This window comes from Ictalurus punctatus, chromosome 8 (genome assembly GCF_001660625.3).
Source record: "Ictalurus punctatus breed USDA103 chromosome 8, Coco_2.0, whole genome shotgun sequence".
NCBI lineage: Eukaryota > Metazoa > Chordata > Actinopteri > Siluriformes > Ictaluridae > Ictalurus > Ictalurus punctatus.
Window position 1 is genome coordinate 14038445 of NC_030423.2, and position 23693 is coordinate 14062137.

The window sequence follows — 23693 nt, forward strand, 5'->3', positions numbered from 1 at the left end:
AAAAAACGATTGGCTTGTTATTCAATTATTCAACTTTATTATTCAGCAACTATATAAAATTATTTAATAACTACAGTGAAATTATTGGAAATGTAATAAGTTCTTTACAGATTAGTTACATCCAGTGTTAAATCTAATGTCTTTAGATGGAAAATTGTAATTGACTGGATTTATAAGCACATTATGGGTTTTCTAAAATTGTAATTACTATTTAAAAAGTTTAAGAGTCAGTTACAGCTGTAACTACCTAACCCATATAAGATATAACTCAATTAACAAGTTAAATATAACTATAATAACAATATATTGTCACAGTAGCTACAGACCGACACATTCTGTAGAAAAAGAATCAGGAGGCTGATTGGGTTAAAAAAAATTCCTGCAGCTTTAAACAGTGACCATGAGAATTATCATTATAACTTCCAATATAACACAGTATGACTTCTGAAAATCAAAAGTAACAAAATACAATTATACCAGGATGATATCAGGACTAGAACCTCCAAATCCACTTCGTGGTTCCCATGACAATGTGCCCATGGGAGAGTGAGAAGGTGATTTGTCTCCAGTCTTGTGCTGTAGTTTTAGTCCAACTTTGTGTCTGTTAAGAGTCTTCAATAAATCTGCTGTTTCTTCTGAGCTCATATTCTCAAAGTAGATTGTGGCACCAACAATTTGATCACCTGTGAAAAGAAAACAAATTATATAACATTATATGCATGTTCTATTTGGAAACATGAAAGTGTTATGCATAAGCAAGGTTGCATTATATAGCATACAATAATCTACCTTCAAATACTCTCCCAGTATGAGCAGCAGGAGATTCTTCTTTCACTTCCTTGACAAAAATCTCTCCATGACCCTTTTGCTCTATTGTAAGCCCATGTTTATCAGGGCCCATCCACTGAGGGAAGAGCACTTCTCGTGTGTCTTCTTCGTCAGCCATCTTGAAAAGGAGAAAAGAAGTTAATTAACATAAAGGACAACCTACAATATTCTGGCATAAATCAAGCCAATACCAAAAACCCATTAATCATTTACTCACACTCAAACACACACACAATATATATATGACTTTTGGTACCAGATGGGCTGCTTGAGTATTTCAGAAACTATTGATCTCCTAGGATTTTCTCTCTCACAAACAAACACACACACACACACACACACACTCTATAGAGGTTACACAGAATGGTGCGAACAACAAATAAATATTGTATCCCAAATAGCCTAATATGATTGAGATTAGGTAACTTAGCTAGCTGACTAGAGAACAGAGAAAACTGGTGTCTTAACTGAAGAGTTTCATTCAACAGTATTTATTTTGTGGGGTTTTTTTTTTTGTTTGTTTTTTCTTTAAACAAAAGGCCCACTGGACAAGTATTCCAAATCATATTCATAAAATTTATTTAAGCACAAATATGTGTAAGGCCACAGATACTGCTAACACACTTCTATATGTCCATGGCAAACAACATAATCCCAAGGTATTAAAGATATTTATTGGGGTTTTAACAATAAATGACAAATACATAATGAATAATAATGGATCCAAAATCAATTCAAGCATCTTTATACTGTGCAAGACCAATTCTATTGTTTTCCCTATACACTGAAGACATTTTGGTTTGAGATTAAAAGATGAATATAAGATCATAGATCACGATTTCAGTGTTCATTTCCTGATATTTACATCTACACATGTTAAACAACTTATACAATTAATAGTTAGGTGAGCAAATGTATAGGAACAGATAGTCAGAAGTAAATTAAATAACACTTAATATTTGGCTGCATATCCCTTGCTTGAAATAACTGCATCAAGCCAGTGACCTGCTGACATCAAACTGTTGCATTTTTCTTTTATGTTGATTTTCCATGTTTGTACTGCAGCTTCTTTCAGTTGTTGTTTGTTTAGAAAGTGAAATGCATGCTCAACTGCCTAAAACCTTCCACTTTTTCCCCTTGATGAAATCCTTTGTTATGTTGGCAGTTCTTTTTGGGTCATTGTCGTGCTGCATACTGATGCTCCTCCCAATTAGATTGGATGCATTTCTATGTAAATTGGAATTGGATTGCAGATTGTTTCTTCAGACCTCTGAATTCATTCTGGGATACCATCATGAGTTACATCATCAATAAAGATTAGTGAGCCCATTCCAGAAGCTGCAATGCAAGCCCAAGCCATGACACTACCACCATCAGGCTTGACTGAGGAGCTTCTATATTTTGGATCTTGAGCAGATCCATTCTTTCTCCGTCACTTTGGAAGAGGTTAATCTTGGTTCCAGAATATTTGTGGCTTCCAAATATTTCCAATTTGGCCCTCTGATTCTTACTGCTCATGAGTGGTTTGCATCTTGTGGTATGGCCTATATATTTCTGTACTTGAAGTCTTCAAATAGTGGATTGTGATACCTTCACCTCTGTCCTGTGAAGGTTGTTGGTGATGTCACTAACTCTTGTTTTTTTGGGTTTTTCTTCATAGCTCTGTGCATAACAATGTGTCTTTCATCAACTGCTGTTGTTTTCATTGGCCAACCTGTTCCATGTCTGGTTGTTAGTACATCAGTGGTTTCTCTCTCTTTCAGGACATTACAAATTTTTGTACTGGCTATACCCAATGCTTGCGCAGTGGCTCTGATGGATGTTTCCTCTTCTCAGCTTCAAAATGGCTTGCTTTTCTCCCATAGACAGCTCTCTGGTCTTCATGCAGGTTTATCCTTTTTAACAACAAATGCAGTCTTCACAGGCGAAACCTAGGGCTCAAACTAAGAGTCGACATTCAGAACTATTAATTCGTTCAACAATCTATTTAACAGGACAGCAACAAAAAAAATCACTTGATAAAAAGGGTGGGTTCAAACAAAAGGTGCTATGTTCTAAGTTGGTTAACACATTTAGATGTAAATATGAGGAAACGAAAACTGAAATTCTTATCTATAGTTATCTGAGCTCAAACCCAAATGTCTTCAATGTATAACAAAAACGACGGAATTGGCCTTGCTGTTCCAATACTTTAGATGGTTACTGTGTGTGTATGTATAGATAGATAGATAGATAGATAGATAGATGGAAAGATGGAAAGATGGATGGATAGATAATTGAACACCTATATACGTGATCATTCTTGCAGTTATCCAATCAGCCAATCATGTGGCAGCAAACATCAGAATGGGGAAAAAGTGTGATCTCTGTGACTTTAACCGTGGCATGGTTTTGGTACCAGATGGGTTGGTTTTTAGTATTTCAGAAACTGCTGACTGTCAGAAAAAAAACAGTCTCTAGAGTATACACAGAATGGGGTGAAAAATGAAAAACATCTTATGTGCGGAAAGTCTGCAGAGGGTCTGCTAAAACACCTTGTTGATAAGAGAGGTCAGAGGAAAATGGACAAATTGGTTCAAGCTGCAAAGAAGGATAGAGTAACTCAAATAATCTTGCTCTACAACCACAGTGAGTAGAAAAGCATCTCAGCATGCAAAAAACTTTTAACCTTGAGGTGGATGGTCTACAACATCAGAAGACCACATTGGGTTTCACTCTTGTCAGCCAAGATCAGGAATCTGAAGCTATCATGGGCACAGGCCCATCCAAACCGGACAGTTGAAGATTAGGAGAAAAAAAGTCTTCAACTTTCCATTTTCGTTTCCAACCACAGAACTATCGCAGACTTCATTTTTTTTTTATGTTCACACCATCCTGTGGCAAAAACTCTAGAACAGTGGTCAGCAACCCAGCTCCTGGAGATCTACCTTTCTGAAGAATTTAGCTCCAATTATAATTGTGCCCATCTGACCATCTAATCATTTCCTTAAGATGTTCTTGAACAACTAAAACAGGTGTGTTAGATTTTGGTTGGAGATGAAACCTGCTGGAAGGGTTGGTGACCACTGCTCTAGACACTATTCTGTGTGAAAGTCCCACAAGATCAGTAGTTTCTGAAATACTCAAACCAGCCCATCTGGTACCAACAATACAGCAATGGTTAAAGTAATTCAGATCACACTTTTTCTTCATTCTGATGTTTGATGTGAACATTAACTGAATGTCTTGACCTGTATCTGCATGATTTTATGCATAGCGCTGCTGCAACATGATTGGCTGATTGCATAACTGCATAAATGAGCAGGTGTACAAGTGTTTCTATTAAAATATACAGGTGTATAATATATTAAAGTTTATTGTATATAATAATCAACAATATCAATGCTATTATGTTACCAATAGCTTTCTTAGTGAAGTAAAAAGATTGATGAATGATTTGAATGGTTGAACATTTGAATACATTTGTTTGCGCTAGATGGGATCACTGCTCCAGAGTTATTTTCAGTTTTTCTAAAATGCCAGATGTGGTGCGGTAACATTTTGCAAAGAAACTCATCTTTTAAGTTTACCTGCAATGTGAATGGCCTTAAGTGCTACAATTCACAAGTGGGAATTAAAATAACACATTTTAGAAACAAGTTCAATTAAATTCTCAGTGATTTAATTATTTAGCAGTAGGCAAACCTACATTATATTGTCAGTGAATTACAGTGGTGCTTGAAAGTTTGTGTAAAAGTTTCTAGATATCTGCATAAATATGACCTAGAACATTGTCCTAAAAGTAGACAAAGTGAACCCAATTAAACAAATCAGACAAAAATATTATACTTGGTCATTTATTTATTGACTAAAATGATCCAATATTACATATCTGAGTGTGGCAAAAGTATATGAACCTTTGCTTTCGGTATCTGATGTGACCGACCCCCTTGCGCAGCAATAACTGCAACTAAATGTTTCCGGTAACTGTTGATCAGTCCTGCACATCGGATGGGAAAATTTTGCCCATTTCTCATTATAGAACAGCTTTAACTCTGATGATGGTGGGTTTCCTCAATGAACTGCTTGCTGTAGGTCCTTCCACAACATTTCTATTGAATTACAATCAGGACTTTGACTCGGCCATTCCAAAACATTATTAACTTTATTCTTCTTTAACCATTCTTTGGTAGATGACTTGTGTGCTTAGGGTCTTAGGGATAAGGTTCGTATTTTGGAATGCAGTGTTTTCCTTTCTCCAACCATAGCCTCTCCCATTGAAACCAAAAATTCTATTTTGTTCTCATCCATCCACAAAACATTCTTCCAACAGCCTTCTGGCTTGTCCACATGATCTTTAGCAAACTTCAGACGGGCAGCAAAGTTCTTTTTGGAGAGCAGTGGCTTTCTCCTTGCAACCCTGCCATGCATATCACTGTTGTTCAGTGTTCTCCTGATGGTGGACTCATTAACATTAGCCAATATGACAAAGGCCTTTTCGTTGCTTAGAAGTAACCCTGGCTCCTTTGTGACCTCGTGGACTATTACACATCTTGCTCTTGGTGTGATCTTTGTGGGTTGCTCATTCCAGATGAGGGTAACAGTGGTCTTGAATTTCTTCCATTTGTACACAATGGACTGTGGATTGGTGGATTCCAAACTCTTTGGAGTTGGTTTTGAAACCTTTTTGCAGCTTGATGAGCATCAATAACTCTTTTTCTGAAGTCCTCAGAAATCTCCTTTGTTCATGCCATGATACAATTCCATAAACACGTGTAGTGAATATCAAACTTTGATAGATCCCTGTTCTTAATAAAACAGGGTGTTCACACGCACCTTATTGTCATCCTATTGATTGAAATCAATTGACTCCAATTTCACCTTCAAATTAAACTGCTAATCCTAGGGTTTCACATACTTTTGCCACTCACAGATATGTAATATTGCATCATTTTCCTCAATGAATGAATAAATAACAGACGACAATATTTTTGTCTCATTTGTTTAATTGGATTCTCTTTACCATCTTTTAGGACTTGTGTGAAAGTCATATTTATACAGATGTATAGAAGATTATAAAGGGTTCACAAACTTTTGAGCACAACTGTAACCGTGACTGACAAAAGTATGTGAATCTCTAGGATTAACAGTTAATTTGAAGGTGAAATTAACGTCAGGTGTTTTCAACATCACAGACTGATCTTCACAATGCGTTTGTGAAAGTGCATCATGGCACGAACAACTGAGATTTCTAAGGACCTAAGAAAGAGTTGTTGATGCTCATCAGGCAGGAAAAGGTTACAAAACAATCTCTAACAAGTTTGCACTCCACCACTCCACAGTCAGACAGATTGTGTAATAGGCAAAATTCAAGACCATTGTTACCCTCCCTAGGAGTGGTTGACCAACCAAAGATCACTCCTATGAGCAAGACGTGTAATAGTCCATGAGGTCACAAAGGAATGCACAGTAATTTCTAAGCAACTAAAGGCCTCTCTCACATTCACTAATGTTCATGAGTCCACCATCAGGAAAACATGAAACAATGGTGTGTATGGCAGAGTTGCAAAGAGAAAGCTACTGCTCTCCAAGAAGAATATTGCTGCCCATCTACAGTTTGCTAAAGATCACATGGACAAGCCAGAAGGCTGCTGGAAAAAAGTTTTGTAAAAAGATGAGACCATAATAAAAAATTTTGGTTAAAATGAGAAGGGTTATGTTTCAAGAAAGGAAAACACTGCATTCCAGCATAAGAACCTTATCCCATCTGTGAAACATTGTAGTGGTAGTACCATGGTTTGAGCCTGTTTTGCTGCATCTGGGCCAGGATGCCCTGTCATCTTTGATGGAACAATGAATTCTGAATTATACCAGCAATGTATTAAGAAAAATGTGAGGACATCTGTCCATAAACTGAAGCTGAAGAGAAAGTGGGTCATGCAGCAAGATAACAACTCACACAAGTCGCTCTACCAAAGAATGGTTAAAGGAGAATAAAGTTAAGGTTTTGGAATGGAAAAGTCAAAGTTTTGACCTTCATCCAATAGAAATGTTGTGGAAAGACCTGAAGCAAGCAGTTCCTGTGAGGAAACGCACCAACATCCCAGAGTTGAAGATGTTCTGTACTGAGGAATGGGATAAAATACCTCCAAGAAAAGGTTACTAAAAGGATAATAAAAGCAACGGCTCACATACTTTTGCCACTCACATGTATGTAATGTTAAATAATTTTCTTCAATAAATAAATTACCAAATAGAATAGTTTTGTCTTGTTTGTTTAATTGGGTTCTCTTTATTTACTGTTAGGACTTTTTTGAAAATCAGATAATATAGAAAATTCTGGAGGAAGCAGGAGACTATGTTAAACTCTTGATATCGGGGTGAACTGCATCACCTACACAGTGGCGTCTTTTTTGCTCTTCTTTTATGTTTATTTTTTGCACTCGGCCTTCCAGCGCTTCTGTATTCGGATTTTTATTTAAGATATTGTCATTGTATTACTTCGCCTAGATTTTGTGGACTTACTCCTCTTAAATCTACTTCTGTATTAATGTAATTTTGTTGGTTAGTTCAGCTTACTCTCCGAGTTGTTTTCACATTGTGGACAACTTTTGGTTAATGTAGGATACACTGCTGTCTCATTTCTTTTATGGAGACTTTGGGTGTGGGAGTTTGAGGGATTGTGAGAGTAAAGAAAATATGCCAATGCTTTGAAGGATGTGAATTGGAACAGAGTAATGTTATTCAATTGCGAATCTGTTTTTAGAGGATTTAAACCTAACAAGGTGAACATATTATATTATAGAATTCAGGCAATTTTACTGAGGTTATCTCATACAGTGTGGCAAGTAATAATCTGGAAAGACCTTTGTAATATCACAGTAAAACTGGATTTAAAGAGAAGCAAATCAGTAAATGAATCACATGAAAATGAATCACATGTAAATGAATAAATAAATTAAAAGACAGAAAATTCTAACACAAACATTTCAAACCTTTAACAAATAGTCTTGTTTTGCAGATTTTTTTTTTACCAGTGTCGTGTTCTTGCTTTTTATATCTATCCATTTTCATGAACATAAAGTTTTAATACCTTTTAATAGTTTTACCTTTTAATAGTGTTTAATATTATTTAGTATTTAATTAACAATTTAATAATATAGTTAAATAGTACAGTCTAATGAGTTTCTTTCTATGTTTAAACTGTAATGCAACATTTGATATTCACCAAATCGGCTTACTTCAAATCCTTGAGCTCTCCACTGTTTCCCCTTGAGTTCTCCACTGGACTGGGCTGTCTCAGTCCTAATATCTGTCCCTGAAATTATTATTTAAAAAGAAAAAAAAAAAAAAGACAATTACTTCTCTGATTGGGTCTATATTAACATAGTTGGTCACCTCCAAGAAAAAAAAGCTTGTCCATACCTCAGAATTTTAGCACAATGAATTGATTTTATTTTATTTAAAATTTATAGATTTTAAAGCTACACACATAAACACACATATACACAGCTAAACGACTGTTCAAAAACACCTATAAAATTAGAATGAAAGGTTGTAAATGTATTTATTTTAAATGTAGTTTTACACACAATATTAAATATATTCAAAATTCAACATTTTAACATATTGTACATTTTCTAAAATTTAAAGAACAATAAAAATGTTAAAAATGTCAAGCTCACTGTTTTTTTCTAACCATGTGAGGTCATATCAGTTCAGTACAAGCGTCAGCACGTAATCTTCCAAGTATTTGGACGAAATAAAAAACAATTGTTTTACTAGGCATCCAATGTGTAATGAATATTTCTGTAGGGTTGCCCTATGTGGGCCCGCCATTCCAACTTCAAACACAGACATTTCATTGTTTCATTAGTACCACCCCCTCAACCATCCACTCAGCTATTAGCTATACGAGACCTTTTGACTATGAATACACCTACATGCATATTTTAGAACACTGTGATCCAGACTGATCTGGTTATACTTTATGTGGATTGACTGCTGGAAAACAAACTGTTTCTTTAACTTTTTACTGAAACTTGGGAAATCAGGTAAAATAACCAAAACAATTATCCTTTTACAATGTATCTGATTTAATGAAAAAAACAGTAAAATATATAGTATATGCCAAATCAATGTTAAGTTACAACAAAGAATTTAACCAAGTTCCAAAGCTCTGACAGTTAAGCCCTTCCTAAATGCTTACACACACACACGCACCGAAAAAACAGAGGCTCCTTTATGCTGTGACATGGTTATGGACCACTTGTTACCAAATCAATATAAATCAATACAAAGTTATTCTGACTGATCATGTTCATCATATGGTCAAACATTTATTTTCATTGTTTCATAATTTCTTTCCTCATGTAAATGGTCTCTTCCAGGATTACAACACCCAAATCCATCAAAACACCATCTGAGGGAGTATCTTTTGGTGGAGAATGGGGCTCCTCCCTCCAGCACAGTTCCAGAGACTTGTAGGATCTTTGCCAAGGCACACTGAAGCTGTTCTGGAGGCACCCTGTGCAGGGTGTACCTCACCTTGTGCCCAGGTTCCCTGGGATAGGCTCCAGGCCCTGTGACCCTGTGTAGGATAAGTGGTACAGAAAACGGATGGATGGATTCTTGCCATTCCTAGCATTTTCTTACTGCATTATACTCCCTCTTTTCCCTGAAGCAAAATCAAATATAATCCCCTCACACTCCAAAGGCAAGTCCTGAAACATGTTACATCAGAGAACAACAGGATATGATTCAAATCTCTGACTACATAGTTCCATTAACAATCCAATAGTTCAGGCATGAGTTGTAAGTACTGAGGCCTGAAGTATGTCTCATGGATAAGATATTCCTGCACAGATACTGCAAATCTATGTAATTGCAAATATAACATATCTTTTGTAAAATAAAGAGCTCCAAAAGGTCAGTGACAACCCAAATATGATAGAGGTTCCCAAACTTTTATGAGTTGTGGCCACAACAGTGAAAAACAACAGACTTAGAAAATAGGGCACCTATTTTAAAAAAGCCTCTCATTGATTATCAAAGATGTTACCCAATCAGTTCCTCAAAAAGTCTATATTTGCTTTAAATAATGATTTATCCATCCATCCATTTTCTTTACCACTTATCTTTACTAGATCATGGGGAATCTGGAGCCTACCCCAGGAGGTGTGGGGCATAAGGTGTGGGACACCCTGGATGAGAAGGAGGGACCATGTGCAGTACCACCACACTCCACTGGAGGGCTGCGACACACAGATTAATTGTGGCGTCATGTAGAAAACTGCAAAATCATGTAGAATCTGCAGTTGATGTCTTTTTGAGGTTTAAGGGTTTATGAATGGAAGCTCTCACATTCAGGGTCAGAGTTCATAATGAACAATAGTTAAAATTATTCATCATGCGTCAGTGTAACTCGCATTCATCCATTAGTCTTCAATAACTACTTATTTTGACCTGGGTCACAGTGAATTCAGAACACAGTCCATAATATTCTTGTTTTTTTAAGTCTTGATAATTACTAGAATAAAATACAACTAATCATAACAGTAACAGTCCAGCTGACGAGTTATAAAATTACTTCACAACTAGACATGCAAGATTCAGACCTGCCAACCCCACCCAAGCACCTGGCCTGGTGGTTACCATAAATACATATGCACACTAGTTTCTACCCTGACAGCCTTTACTGTGCCAACTCGTGCAGGAGAGAAAACAGCATTTTTAATCACTTTCTAATTATCATTAACATTAAAATTATTTGTAGAAAGTTGACACTTCATTTATGACATTATTATTATTATTATTATTATTATCATCATCATCATCATCTTTTCTGCACCTTTTCTTTTTCAGATAAAGTGTAATTTTTGACCATTTTTAATGCCAAATCTAATAAAGAGTTAACTGATGTCAACTGTATATTTGTCTAATATCAGTCAAGTCGAACATACATTGATAGATTTTATTTCAAATTGATTAACTCAAAACATTCCTCCATTTATCTAGACTTTTTTCAAGAGGAAAAGTTGAGGTAAGAGCACCAGCTAAAATGTTACTAATGTGAGATGAGGGAAGGTGGCAGTAATTCTAGGGTGTGGTAGTTAATACCAGATCAATCAAAACACCTGCACAATTATTAATCCTTTTAGATTAATATGTAAGTTGGCTCATCTTTTCTTTTTATTTTGAGAAGAAAGAACTCTCTTCTTTTTGCATATTTTTTAGCGGTAACTTGTAACACAATACACTGATGATTAAATGTGTAGCTCCTATGTAAAATGTGTGAAGGTTAGCAGGTCTGCAAGACTGCAAACAAAATACAGTGATATCTGCCCTCAAATATGTCTACAACAAATAAGCAACATATCATGGCATTTTCTAACGGATGTTAGATGTCCTTGTGAAAGCTAACAGCACACTGTGTAAATTGGTTGTAGTCTACAGTGGATAAACTCTTAGTACTAAACTCTTTTTTTTGTTCTCTCTATTCTATTAAACATTTAATAATCTATAATGGTCTTTAGACTCTATATTTTTATGTCTGGCAAGGGTGTTTACAAAAGCAACAGGAAAGGAAACCTATCAGTGCTGCATTTCACCACCCAGTAAGTGTAGGGGTGGCTTGTTATTCCTCTCCTGTCTCAAGCATATTTTGTCAAAATGCCAGAACAGTCTCCCAATCTCCCTCTCAACCAACGTACTTTTTCATGGATTTGAAAAATTCCTGGCAAGAAGTCCAAGGACTGTGAGTGGGAGGAGAAAGAAGTACATGTTTATCCCTTGTAAATGAAATATATTTTACCTGATAATTATAGGATTATAAAAAGAAACTGAATTGAGTGGGAGGAGATAAAAAGAGATGGAAAAAGAGAATAAAGAATAACTGCCAAAAAAAAAAAGTTGGAATAATTATGGTACTGTACCACAGAGAGTAGGCCTACATGTTTCTGGGACATATGCACTATTCTCTGTTATGTTTATAAGTGGTGGTGTTGAGATTTAAATTAAAGTTCAAGTAAACAGTGTCACATGGGGAAGCTGGCGTTGTGAACAGGTGGCCAAGTCATAGTATGACGAGTGCAGAGGGGGTAAGAAGTGTCGAATTTCCCACTGTAAGCCTTTTACTGCAGTTAAGCATGGTTTTCATGGCCAACATTCCAGGGTTTGGTTTAATAATTTACCTGCCATTTACTATGTGATATTTTAAAGGCTTTAGTGGCACGTGTTGATTGACACTTTATAATAAATGTTGCACTATACACAAGATAATGATTTGTCAGGTGTTCCACTATAAGAATTATTTTAACCAAAATATGAAGCTTTCTGAACATAAAAAGAAAAAAAACAATGAACATACCGGGTGCTCAAGCACTACCGGACACCCTCCTCCGCCACACCTCTGTTCTGTTTTCTGGGGAAAAAATGTAAAGGCAAAATGTGCTTAAATTAAACATATCAGAGATTACAAAGATTCTGAATAAATTAAATAAACTATATCCCTGTTATCCAGTGTTGAGAATGTGGTAACTATAGGTTTAACAAAACAACTACTGTCATTCATTTTCATATTAGTAATGTACATTAAAATCTGGAAATACTGTAGTGCTTTAGGCTACTGAAACAGGCTAACTTTTTCCTTTTCCTTCAAAACAGGGCCCCACCCTTTGCTCACTACTTTCTCTGCTTTGCCCTCAGAGGGCGACAGTGACTGAAACAGATCCTGCACAAACATAGTACAGACAGCATTCCTTTAGACAACCCTGGGCCTTTATCTGAGCAACCACACCCTAAAGTCCCATTCAAAAAAATTTTATGAAACAACTGTTACACTGTTTCAGTAATTTAATTTCCACACATGATTAAATTATTACTTAATTATTATGCAACTGCCCATACTTAAATGATTAGATAAACTAAACTGCACCCTCTTAATAAACATTCACCTACTGCATTGTACCAGATCTAACAGTTTTGTCAAGCCCATTAAAAACCTATAGATCAAAAACAGAGTTTCTTAAAAACCTTAAGATATATATAGCCTGGTAAAATGTTAATGGAAACGGTTGTAAAATGTTAATGGAAATGGATAAATGTTAATTTCATATCAGATTCAATTAATTTAACCAATAACTGTACATAGCAGCCATCATGGTGTTAATTATATGGCGACTGATCACTCTATCGCAATCATAATATCATCCCATGTTTGCATACCAAATCTTTCAGCCATACTCTGTACCAGCACCACATATAATGAAGCATACTACATTATCCAACAAGCTATGCCTCACTTAAACTAAACAATACAGCATATCCGTTTGGTTTTCATAAAGTTTATAGCAGTTGAATGCTCGTTTTTTGTGTGTTCTACCTCTGTCAGTGTTTCAAAACGAATGCCAATATCAGCAACTAGTCAAAGCAAACATTATCAGTTGTAAAGGTTCTTTCACAAAAACTATACCACATTGTTGCTATGACTTTTCACAACAAACAAGTAGCTGCTGAGGTATAAATGTAGATGGACTGATATTAGTTATAAATGGCTACCTCAATGTAATAGAAATAAAACATGATTACTGAAGTTAATGTGATTTCTGGCTTTTTTTTACTAGTTGTTCGTTATTAAAAATTGTCATGTCTCAAGATACATTATATGAGCAACCACAAGCTGCTATTGCATATCGGAAAAATGTATGGAATGTGTTGGTTCCTTAGGCATGTCAAAACAATGACAAAAGTAATGTAATGTGAATTATTAGTTATGCTAAAGTTATCTTTACCAGTAAATACAAAGCCAATGTTTTTTTGGGAAATCTTATTGGTGCTTAATACCAGTATATGTGGCATTATATATGCAAATGAACACACTGTAGTTGAACCAAATATTTTACATATATAGATGTGTGCACTATATGTATTGTGGTAATATCAAATGTAATTACATGTTGTAAAAAATATATATATATTTTTTTGTCATATCTCAGTTTTTCTAAGCCATTATCACCCTTGATTTAACATTAGTACAGACTTTCATAACTGACTCACAGCACTATGTCATAAAGGTAATTAGACGGGGAAAAAGTATCTCTAAAAAAATCCAAGATAAAAACTGAGAAAGGTTTTTAGGACACCTTCATGGTGTTTTCGGTTCCTTTTTATGAACAGTTCCTTTTTTCAAGACAAGTACCCGGGGCAACAGAAAAGGGAAAAAAAATATCCCCATCTCATTCACTGACAATGAAAACAAATGCTGCAGTCAGCATAGACACGTATTAGCCAGTGGAAACCTGCCCATGACTGCATTGAAGAACAACGGTAATTAAGTCTCTCCACTGTGGTTTACTTTTACCTCCTAATGACCGTTCCAAATGCAGAGAAAATAGCTATTTGGATGACTGTAAATACAGCTATACTCTATAGCCTATGCTACAATTGTAACATGTAATCAATGAAAATACTGGTTTAGTTTACAATAATTACATTACAATACAATTTTCCTTAAATTCTATTACATTACTTGTTACTATTGCAATAATCTAAATAATGATCTTAATAATAATTAACTTAAGGATTCTAATAAAATCTGTAAAACAACTGAGAAATGTTGTTGAGAAATGCAACTAGGTCTATTTCATTATTTATATCAAGTTTTATACCTTATCTAGATACCGCAAATGGATAGGGTGGCTTCACAATGTTGGCGCTATCAACAATTATTGATCGACAACAACAGAAAGGAATGTCTCTGTTGCTCATGTCTCAGCTGTGCAAACTTCAGTATCATCCATGATTATGAAAACATAGTCAGGCCCTCTCTCTATTCTGCTGTTTCATTATAATGCTAGTTATTCCAGAGCCGCGACTGAAATAGACATGGATGTGTGGTGATAAAGGCCAGGCTGGATGAACGTGTCATTGTGTTTGCATAGAAAAACATGAGACAGAGCAGCTGGGTACACTCAAAAGACTGACATACAAGAGACTTCTACTTATTAATATTAACTCTGTTGCTACTGTGCTAAAGCTGGAGCCAACAATATATATATATATATATATATATATATATATATATATATATATATATATATATATATATATAAACTGTGTATTAAACATGTGGCATAAGACTTTTGCAAAGTAAAGAAAAAGGCCAAGTGGCATGTAAGCATGGGTCCTACGCATCACATCATGCATCTAAAGTATATGACATACCCTATGTTAAAAAAAAAAAAACTAAACAAACAAAGAAACAAAAAATCCACAGCCATGAGCACGCAATCTATTCAGTGTTCACTGCAAAGAGAGTTGAGGGCCCCACCCTGGCCTCCAGTCCCACACATTCCTCGATGTAGCCGTCAGGCTAGCTGGAATAGAGCCCAGCCTCTCCTACAGTGACTAACTCCAAAGAAACGTCCTACACTCTGCCTGATCACTGTTCACACCGTGAAAATGTATCATCAAAACAGAATATTCTTTTTTGTTAGTAAAACTTTGGTATTAGTAACCATGAAAGACATGCATTCTCAGGTGATAAAAATACTGGGTCTGTGATGTTATGCTATTATTTAAAAAGCATCTGTATTTTGGTGACCTATTCCATATAATATGCTTAAGAAAATTAAGAATAATTACTACTTCAATTGCACTGCCAGACCACCTAAACTGAAAACCCAAACAGAATAGAAAAAGACAATGAACTCAAGCATGGAGTGCAATAAAGCAATCATTAAATCACCAAACACATAAAAAACTGTCCAGAGGAAACTAAGAAATCCATAAAGTAACATTTTATTGAGGCAGTAAACATATACAGTCGAACAAAAGAGCAATGTATACCATGCTGAAAAAGTGAAAGCATAAAACCCTGCTTTTAATGACAGTGCATTTAGGTAACTGGGAGCAATAAAGAGGTCTAGTGGCATTTTGAACAGTTAATTATCATTAACTAATTAGTGTCAAACACTAATTAAGTGAAGACTGATCCTATATGAAAACACAATTAAAATGAGGTGTGCAATAAGCAGTATTTTCAGCATATTAGATTTATATGTAATTAACTTATAGTAACAAGAAAATAGAACTGAAATTCAAAAAATGTCTCGCAAAATATGCAATTATTTCAAATACTGACCGCTACTCCACATTACTGTTAGTATTAAAGGGATTTAATGTGCACTGCTGATAAGTCTATGTTATTAGTTGTACATGAAGAATTATGACACACTTGATACAGTGAAATACTTTAGCAACATTTAGTTCTGCTACACTGGGTGTGAAAAACAGAGAACAAGGAAATACGTGTTTGATCATGCCTAGTGTCATCCACCAATCATGTCTAGTGTCATCCACCATCAAACAAGTCCCTGTCATTTATCTCTTTAATAAAAGCTTTCAGAGCTTCGATAACCAAAGGCAAATAGAGCACAGACCTGCAAAACATGTCTGCTGACTTCTGCCCCTAACAAACTGTGTCAAACTCTTTCTGATAATTCCTGTAACTCAGTAATCAAGACTGGATTATGTGGGACCACTAAAATGATTTACAAGGAGTAGGGGTTGAACATGCTGCTACTGGAATCCATCGTCATTGAACACATTATACAGTGCTCGTCTTGTTGCAACAGTTCTGTAAATAAATCAGACAAGCATGATGATGCAAGTTTAAAAAGAACTACTGTGGATCGTTTACAACATTCATATGTTGGCTTACCATGAAGGACTTAATGCTATTCTAATCTTTTTTTCATGTATATTCTTGCATGGATTACACATACAATTTTATACTTCATGATGATACCACACACCCCCTAATATCTAAAGTGATGCATAAACAGACTATATTTACACTTTAATTTCTTACTTAAACCTTTTCTTTCCTTGGCCATGAGTATTATACTTAGGTTAGCCATCCATTATCAGATCCTAATTCTGATTACCATAACATAAGGGGGAAATGTACTTTAAATTAAAGTACTTCTTCAAACCAATCCACAAATATTATATTCCATCATACGTGTACCAGACTATTGCTTGCAACAGAATCAGGCCACATGGAAAATTGTGTGATTCTGAGTCACTAAGATGGTGTGGCTTGGTCATCTGTTCCTAACATTCAGAGTCAGTATTTCTCAACCATAGCTTAGTTTGGACAAGCTGAAACATAGCGAAATAATGCAACAATGGCAGATGTCTCAAATGCAAGGAGGCATCAAAATTACCAGACGATCATCATACATTTAAACTGGTTCTAGCAGGCATGTACAAATCACAACTTGATGGACATTCAAAATAAAGAGTTTATAGATGACTGCATGTCTGAATGCTCACATCAACCATGGGACTATTTGATCTGTTAAAAAAAAAAATTAAAAAAATAAAAATAAAAGCAAACAATAATTACACCACTCAGTTTTTAAGAGGGTTGGACCTCATCTACTGTTCTCCAAATGGTGAAGATGGCAAGCCCCCTACAAGCCTCTAAGGAAATGACAGAGGAAGTATGCATAAGTCCAAACTCTTTCCGTTTCACAGTGGTACAGCAAACTCCTCAAAATCACCCATCCTTTCTACACTATCAACAGGAGAAAGTGGTTACTCTATCTGAGAACAGTTGCTCTGAGAGCAAGGATGCTTCAGCCACAACTACAATGCCTGAATTAAGACTGCAGCTTTTTGGTCCAGTAAAAATCATTAAGAATTGCAATCTGATCAACCATCTTAAAAGTACAGAAACACATAAGCAGTAAACAACCAAACAATGACAAGATAATAATGGCTGACTGTTGAATCTTGACGGATCCCTAAATGTCATGTGACCTCATACAAAGTTACCAATGACAAACGTACCCTTTAAAATGGAAATATGCACAGACTATTAACAAGTCAGCAAGCATTGTAATATAGTGACAGGCTTGACTGCAAAAAAGAACAAGAAGGGTGTGGCACTGAAGGGGGATGGGATCGAAATATACAGTTCCTCAGCTGATTCAAGGTTTAACTAAAAAATAAACAAATAAACTGATTCTACATTCCAGACTGACTTTCGACTGTTTGAAGAGAAAATCTTTTGCAATTTTCATTCTGTTGCTTATGCTCACTGACATACTATACACATTTCTTAAAGATTTGCCTTTAGGTCAGTCAGTCTAAAGTAGACGTGTGAATAAAGAGTGAAGAGCAGAGTGTGAATAAAATGTCTCATTTTTGTTTCTTCTAGCAAGCTTTGCTTTTCCCCCTATGTGCTTCAGACCTGGTTTCAATTAGTAAGACTTTCCAAACCACTACATTCCATCACCCACCCGCCCTCTTCCAGCCTCCCCTCCTCCTCTCTCTCACTCCCCACACCCTGGGTACAATCCTGAGGCAACAAGTATCAAGGAAGAAAATGGAGAGAAGTATCAAAACTCCACCCATTTGTACATTTAAACTTCGCTTGTTATATTTGGTTTAATAAAACCTCTTCACTTAACTATACTATAACCAAGACACACTGCTTAAAAAACACATCCACTTCCCCTACTTTTAAAGCCAGTTACCAAACAGAAAAAAGTCCAAAAAACCGGGCTGTAACCACACTTGGTAAACTGTGCGAGTGACTATATTATACGAACACATATCAGAATTAAAGGCAACGCTTATCTATAAGGAAGATCTGCGATTAAACAAGTATTAAATAATACCACAATAGTTTTAAAGTTTAAAAACTTTTTCTGCCCCCAATGTAAGTGCCTGCTTGTGCGGTTGATTCGTGCGAGCCACCCTGAGTTCTTCCACGTTGCACCGCCACGCTGAAGAGGACTGCTGGAAATCGTCCCCCCCCCCCCCCCCCCGTACAGGGGTGTGGAGACCATGTTTGCATGTTATGCAAACTATAAAAAAAATTTCCCTTACAATTAGTTGGCGAAGCACGTGCTTTGTTAGGAGTTGCTTTAAGCATATCATGAGCTCTTTGAGAGATTTAACTTGTCTTAACAGACTCTTCTCGCGCTCGTTCTGCGTTTACAGTAGTATTTTATCACTATTAATTTTACAAGTTGCACTGTATTCAAAAGAGAACGAACATTTGGTCACATATTCTCGGGAAAAGATGTGAAACAGACTTGTCAATTATGCAAACATACACACCCACTGTCCCTCGTGTTGCCTGCAGCTCCTGAGGGCTTCCTATATGAACGTTTATGAATAGCAATCTATTCATGACGCACTATAAACAATCCTTTAACTCCTTAATTGCGCTACATTTGTCATACTGGACATGTATAGTTAACTGCAAATTGTACGGGTTTGCTTACAAAGTAGTTTTTAAGGCTGAGAAAACAGGAGTTTTTCCTACCTGGGAGCAGTTCACTGCTTCCAAAAAGGTTTAACACCTTGGCATAAGCATCCTCCGTCGCACATGCCTTTCTGCCACAGCCGCGAAAAGTTTTCTGTCCCAACCGTCCGATGCTGTCCGAGTTGTGTTTTTGGATAACTTTCTTTGTCTTTAACGACTTTTCTTTTTTCTTCTCTCCCTCCCTCTCACGTTTTCCTTCTCACTTTACGGTGTGGTCGTAACTTCGGGCTGTGTAGAATGGCTGAGCGCAGGGAACTGCAAAGATTTTCACTGGGAAGAAGGGAGGGATGAGTGGAGGGAGGGAACTGGAGCAGGGAGTGGTCGGCTTCAGCACACCCACTGCTCCTCTCACAGCCCTGTACAATAGTCGCCACGCATTCAGAATTGTAATAATGATTCAAATCACCAAACTAATTATTTATATACTTATATAATAGTATACCATATATGATTATTATATGGTAAGAGTTGCACTGTGCTTGTGCTGCAGCTAGACACCTTGATTAAATACTTCACTATCTGTGAAGTATTAATCAGTACTATCAGTTTTTTATTCACTCCTATGTACCATCTTAAAAGACAGTTGACAGTATCGTGAACAATCAGAGGCCTCTGCTGCCCACTGATACCAGTTTTTCTTCCTCTCAGGTTGTAAACAACTCTCATCATTTGGATACTAGACAACAGTGACAGCTGTTCATAATATTACCATCATGGTAGGCTAAAATCTATTATCTATCAATAGCTAACACTTTAAGGGTTGAGCAATGCATTATATCATGAGGTCTTGATAGTATAATGAGAATGATGTGGAGTAAACTAACACAGAGAGAGAGAGAGAGAGAGAGAGAGAGAGGTGTTTCACAAGTCTGTAATGCCATACTGGGTTCATGTCATATTTCCTCAAAATACTAAACAAAAAGTTTGGTATTTTCATTCAAACCAAAAAATACTAAAAGTTACAGTTCTGTCATGTTCGTAATTTTATGTAGTTTTCTGTTTTTATGATGCATATACATGGAACCATTTGAGCAGAGCTGCCTACAAGTCATTACATAGGAGTATAGGTTATTTATATCACTTTCAGAAAGGAACTGATGTCTTCTTAACACATTTGTTGCTATAAATGCAATTTCTGTCAGACCCATAAAGGCTTATAGTAGATTTTGGTCCCCTAAAATGTTCTTCAGATAGATTTGTTACTCCCCTAAAAACATAAATTCCAATTGTTATACAGTAAGGGTAGTTAATTGCTAGCTAGCTGCAAACATAGGTCATCTGTATATGAATAATTTAACCTTTTACATCTAAGACTACTATTTAGATTTAGACCATGGCCAGTAAACCTATTAAATGAGCTGTATGTATGACAGATTTTTGGTTTGCTTCAGTCTCATTATCAAATTGCCAGCAAATCTGTACAGCCACATAAAGATAGATTATAAGTTGAACATTTTCATTATAAAAAATAATGAAACCACTGGTAAAAACAAACCAACAAAAATAATTAAAAGTTATAATAAAATAATAAATATATAATAATAATTAAATCCGCTACTTGTTAGTTGTTGGAATAACAATGAACTCTGTGTTCTGTAAGTATTGATACCCACAACACTTTTACAAAAGCCTATCATGAAGTAATTCATTGCAATGTCAATATCAATTCATCATATTGCCTTGCCAATTCCTGCATGTTCTGCTATTATCAGCTGTTGAAATAAGTAAACCTCTAAACACAAGCTTACAAATTCAAAAGGAAATAGATCAACATATGGGATCACAGTCAAATAACTGAACACTGAGAAGTCAGTGAGTTTGTATGATTTTTTTTTATGTATTAGAAGTAATTTATATATGTTTATTGTTCGTATTGTCACCACAACTTTGGAAATAAACAGCTGGATTACGATTAATTTGAGTCAAAACTGCCCATTTTTAAATGTTTATTGAATTTTTTTTTTTCAAATTTGAAATGATTTATATATTATATAACCTAACCCTAAGTATTTTTCAGTTTCTCTAATTAAAATGTTTTCGAAAAGTTGCATTTATATTATATTAACATTAAATGAAATATAGATAGATAGATAGATAGATAGATAGATAGATAGATATTCTCTCTCAAGAGGAACATCACCGAGAATAACAAAGAGGCTCCTTTCAATCAACAATGTTCTTATTCCTAATAACTTTATTAAAGATAATTAATTAACATATGTTGGGTATTTTTAAAAAAAATAATTTGCATTGGTATGCAATCAAAATAGAGAGTTTCTGTAAATTTAACCTTTAACACAATGAGTGGGTTAAATGACAGTCTGATATTTTCACATAAAACTAACTTATCCATGAATTAATAAGAAAAATACAAGACAATATAAATCACTCATTCTCTTGTTTGAAGAGGAATACAGAAAAAACACTGTGCCATGGCTTCTAAATGAACCGTGCATTCCCCAATCCAGAGGTAACTTTATATAAGCATAATAAGACTTGGGTCATATTACCTGTTAGAGAGGGAATTCAAATGATATTCTGTTATCTTATGAATATTTTTTATTACTAGCTTACTTTTCTTCTCACTCTTACCATCAGATATTAATTTGCAACATAACCAGCAGCTACATAAATTGATTTTTTTTTTTTAAATAAATAAAATAAAAAAGTTACTTTGAGTGCAATCATTTCAATATATATAGTATGCAAAATGGGAATATGAGTTTTAAAATGAAAACAAGCCTCAAGTGTTGCCAGTAATGTTTTATTTGGAACTGTCATGAACTGAAAAGTTTAAAGGATTTATGAGAATTTCTTAAAGATGTTTTGCTTTTAAACACTAGTAATATTTGCACTGTTGAACCGTTGCATTCAAAACGAAACTAACACCTAACCCTCCAACAATTGAATAAGCCATAACATTAAAACCACTGACAGGTGACATGAAAACATTGATTATTTTGTTACAATGCCATCTGTCAAGGGGTGTCAATATACAGTGTCCTCCACTAATATTGGCACCCTTTGTAAATATGAGCAAAGAAGGCTGTGAAAAATTGTCTTTATTGTTTAACTTTTTGATCATTTGCTAAAAAGATTCACAAAAATACTCTGCTCTCAGGGATATAAAACAATTGCAAACACAACACAGGTTTATTTTTTTTTTTAAATTGTTAAATATGTGTGGTACAATTATTGGCTCCCCTATGAATTCGTGAGAAAAAATGTATTTGATATATATTCCCATTGATATTTTACATTTTTAGTACACCTGGGTAACTAGGAACAGGAAATTGTTCAACCATGGCTTCCTGTTTCACAGGGGTGTATGTGTGAGGTAACACAGGCCAAATTCCCTTAGTCTTTGATAACACTGGGTAAGACTAAGGAATATAGCTGTGATGTGCATCAAAAGGTTGTTTAGCTCCACAAAATGGGAAGGGGCTATAAAAAAAAAAAATAGCAAAAGCATTGAAAAGGCCCATTTCTACCATTAAGGCAATAAAGTTCCATTAAACTGGAAATGCTGTGAATCAACCTGGAATTGGACGTGTGGCTATATTGTCTGAACGCACTGTGAAGAGGATGGTTCGAGCAGCCAAAAAAGCTCCAAGTATCTCAGCTGGAGAATTGCAGAAGTTAGTTGCGTCTTAGGGTCAGAAAGTCTCCAAAACTACAATCCGAAGTCACCTTCATCACCACAAGTTGTTTGGAAGGGTTTCAAGAAAAAAGCTTCTACTCTCATCCAGAAACAAACTCAGGCGTATTAAGTTTGCCAGACACTACTGGAACTTCAAATGGGATCGGGTTCTATGATCAGATGAAACCAAAATAGAGTTTTTTTGCAATAAACACCAGAGGTAGTTTTGGCACACACAGAGAGGTAGCCATATGGAAAAGTACCTCGTGACCACGGTTAAATATGTTGGAGGCTCTTTAATGTTTTGGGGCTGTTTTTCTGCCAGAGGACCTGGACATTTTGTTAGGATACATGGCATCATGGACTATCAAATATCAACAGATATTAAATGAAAACCTGACTGCCTCTGCCAGAAAGCTTAAAATGGGCCATAGTTGGATCTTCCAGAAGGAGAATGATCCAAAACGTACGGGTTAATTAGCCCTGCCACACTGCAAAATTTGTTCAGGTGTGATTTGAGGTGTTGACTTGGCCTCCAAATTCCCAAGATCACAATCTGATCGAGCATCTGTGGGATGTGCTGGACAAACAAGTCTGATCCAATGAGGCCCCACCTCAATTACAGGACTTAAAGGATCTGCTGCTAATGTCTTTGTGTCAGATACCACAGCACACCTTCTGAGGTCTTGTGGAGTCTATGCCTTGATGGGTCGGAGCTGTTTTGCCAGCACAAGGGCCTCCAAAACACAATATTAGGCAAGTGGTTTTATTGTTATGGCTGATCGGTGTAGATTACCAGATTTATATTACTAGATGATATAACTGTAAAGCTACTCAACATTTCAAACTGCCTCCACATTGGCAAGTACTTTCCTGTGTTTGTAATATTATTTAGAGATGTTT

At 35.7% G+C, this 23693-nt stretch overlaps 1 protein-coding gene across 7 annotated transcripts in view; it reads right to left on the minus strand.

Annotated features, from left to right (window-relative positions):
• ahnak (AHNAK nucleoprotein) overlaps positions 1-19406 on the minus strand; it is a 41215-nt gene extending 21809 nt beyond the window's left edge. For 4 of the 7 annotated variants that reach the window (XM_053682121.1, XM_053682122.1, XM_053682120.1 and 1 more), the window contains exons 1-5: positions 19151-19406; positions 12176-12229; positions 8049-8125; positions 790-946; positions 478-683 (exon numbers count right to left, since the gene is read on the minus strand). In XM_053682121.1, the coding sequence (XP_053538096.1) occupies positions 478-683; positions 790-946 (363 nt within the window). In that variant the 5' untranslated portion in view covers positions 8049-8125; positions 12176-12229; positions 19151-19406. Of the gene's footprint in view, positions 1-477; positions 684-789; positions 947-8035; positions 8126-12175; positions 12230-19150 lie in introns of all 7 variants that reach the window. The other 3 variants (XM_053682117.1, XM_053682118.1, XM_053682119.1) reach the window with 3 other exon arrangements.
• Positions 19407-23693: the final 4287 nt, after the last annotated feature.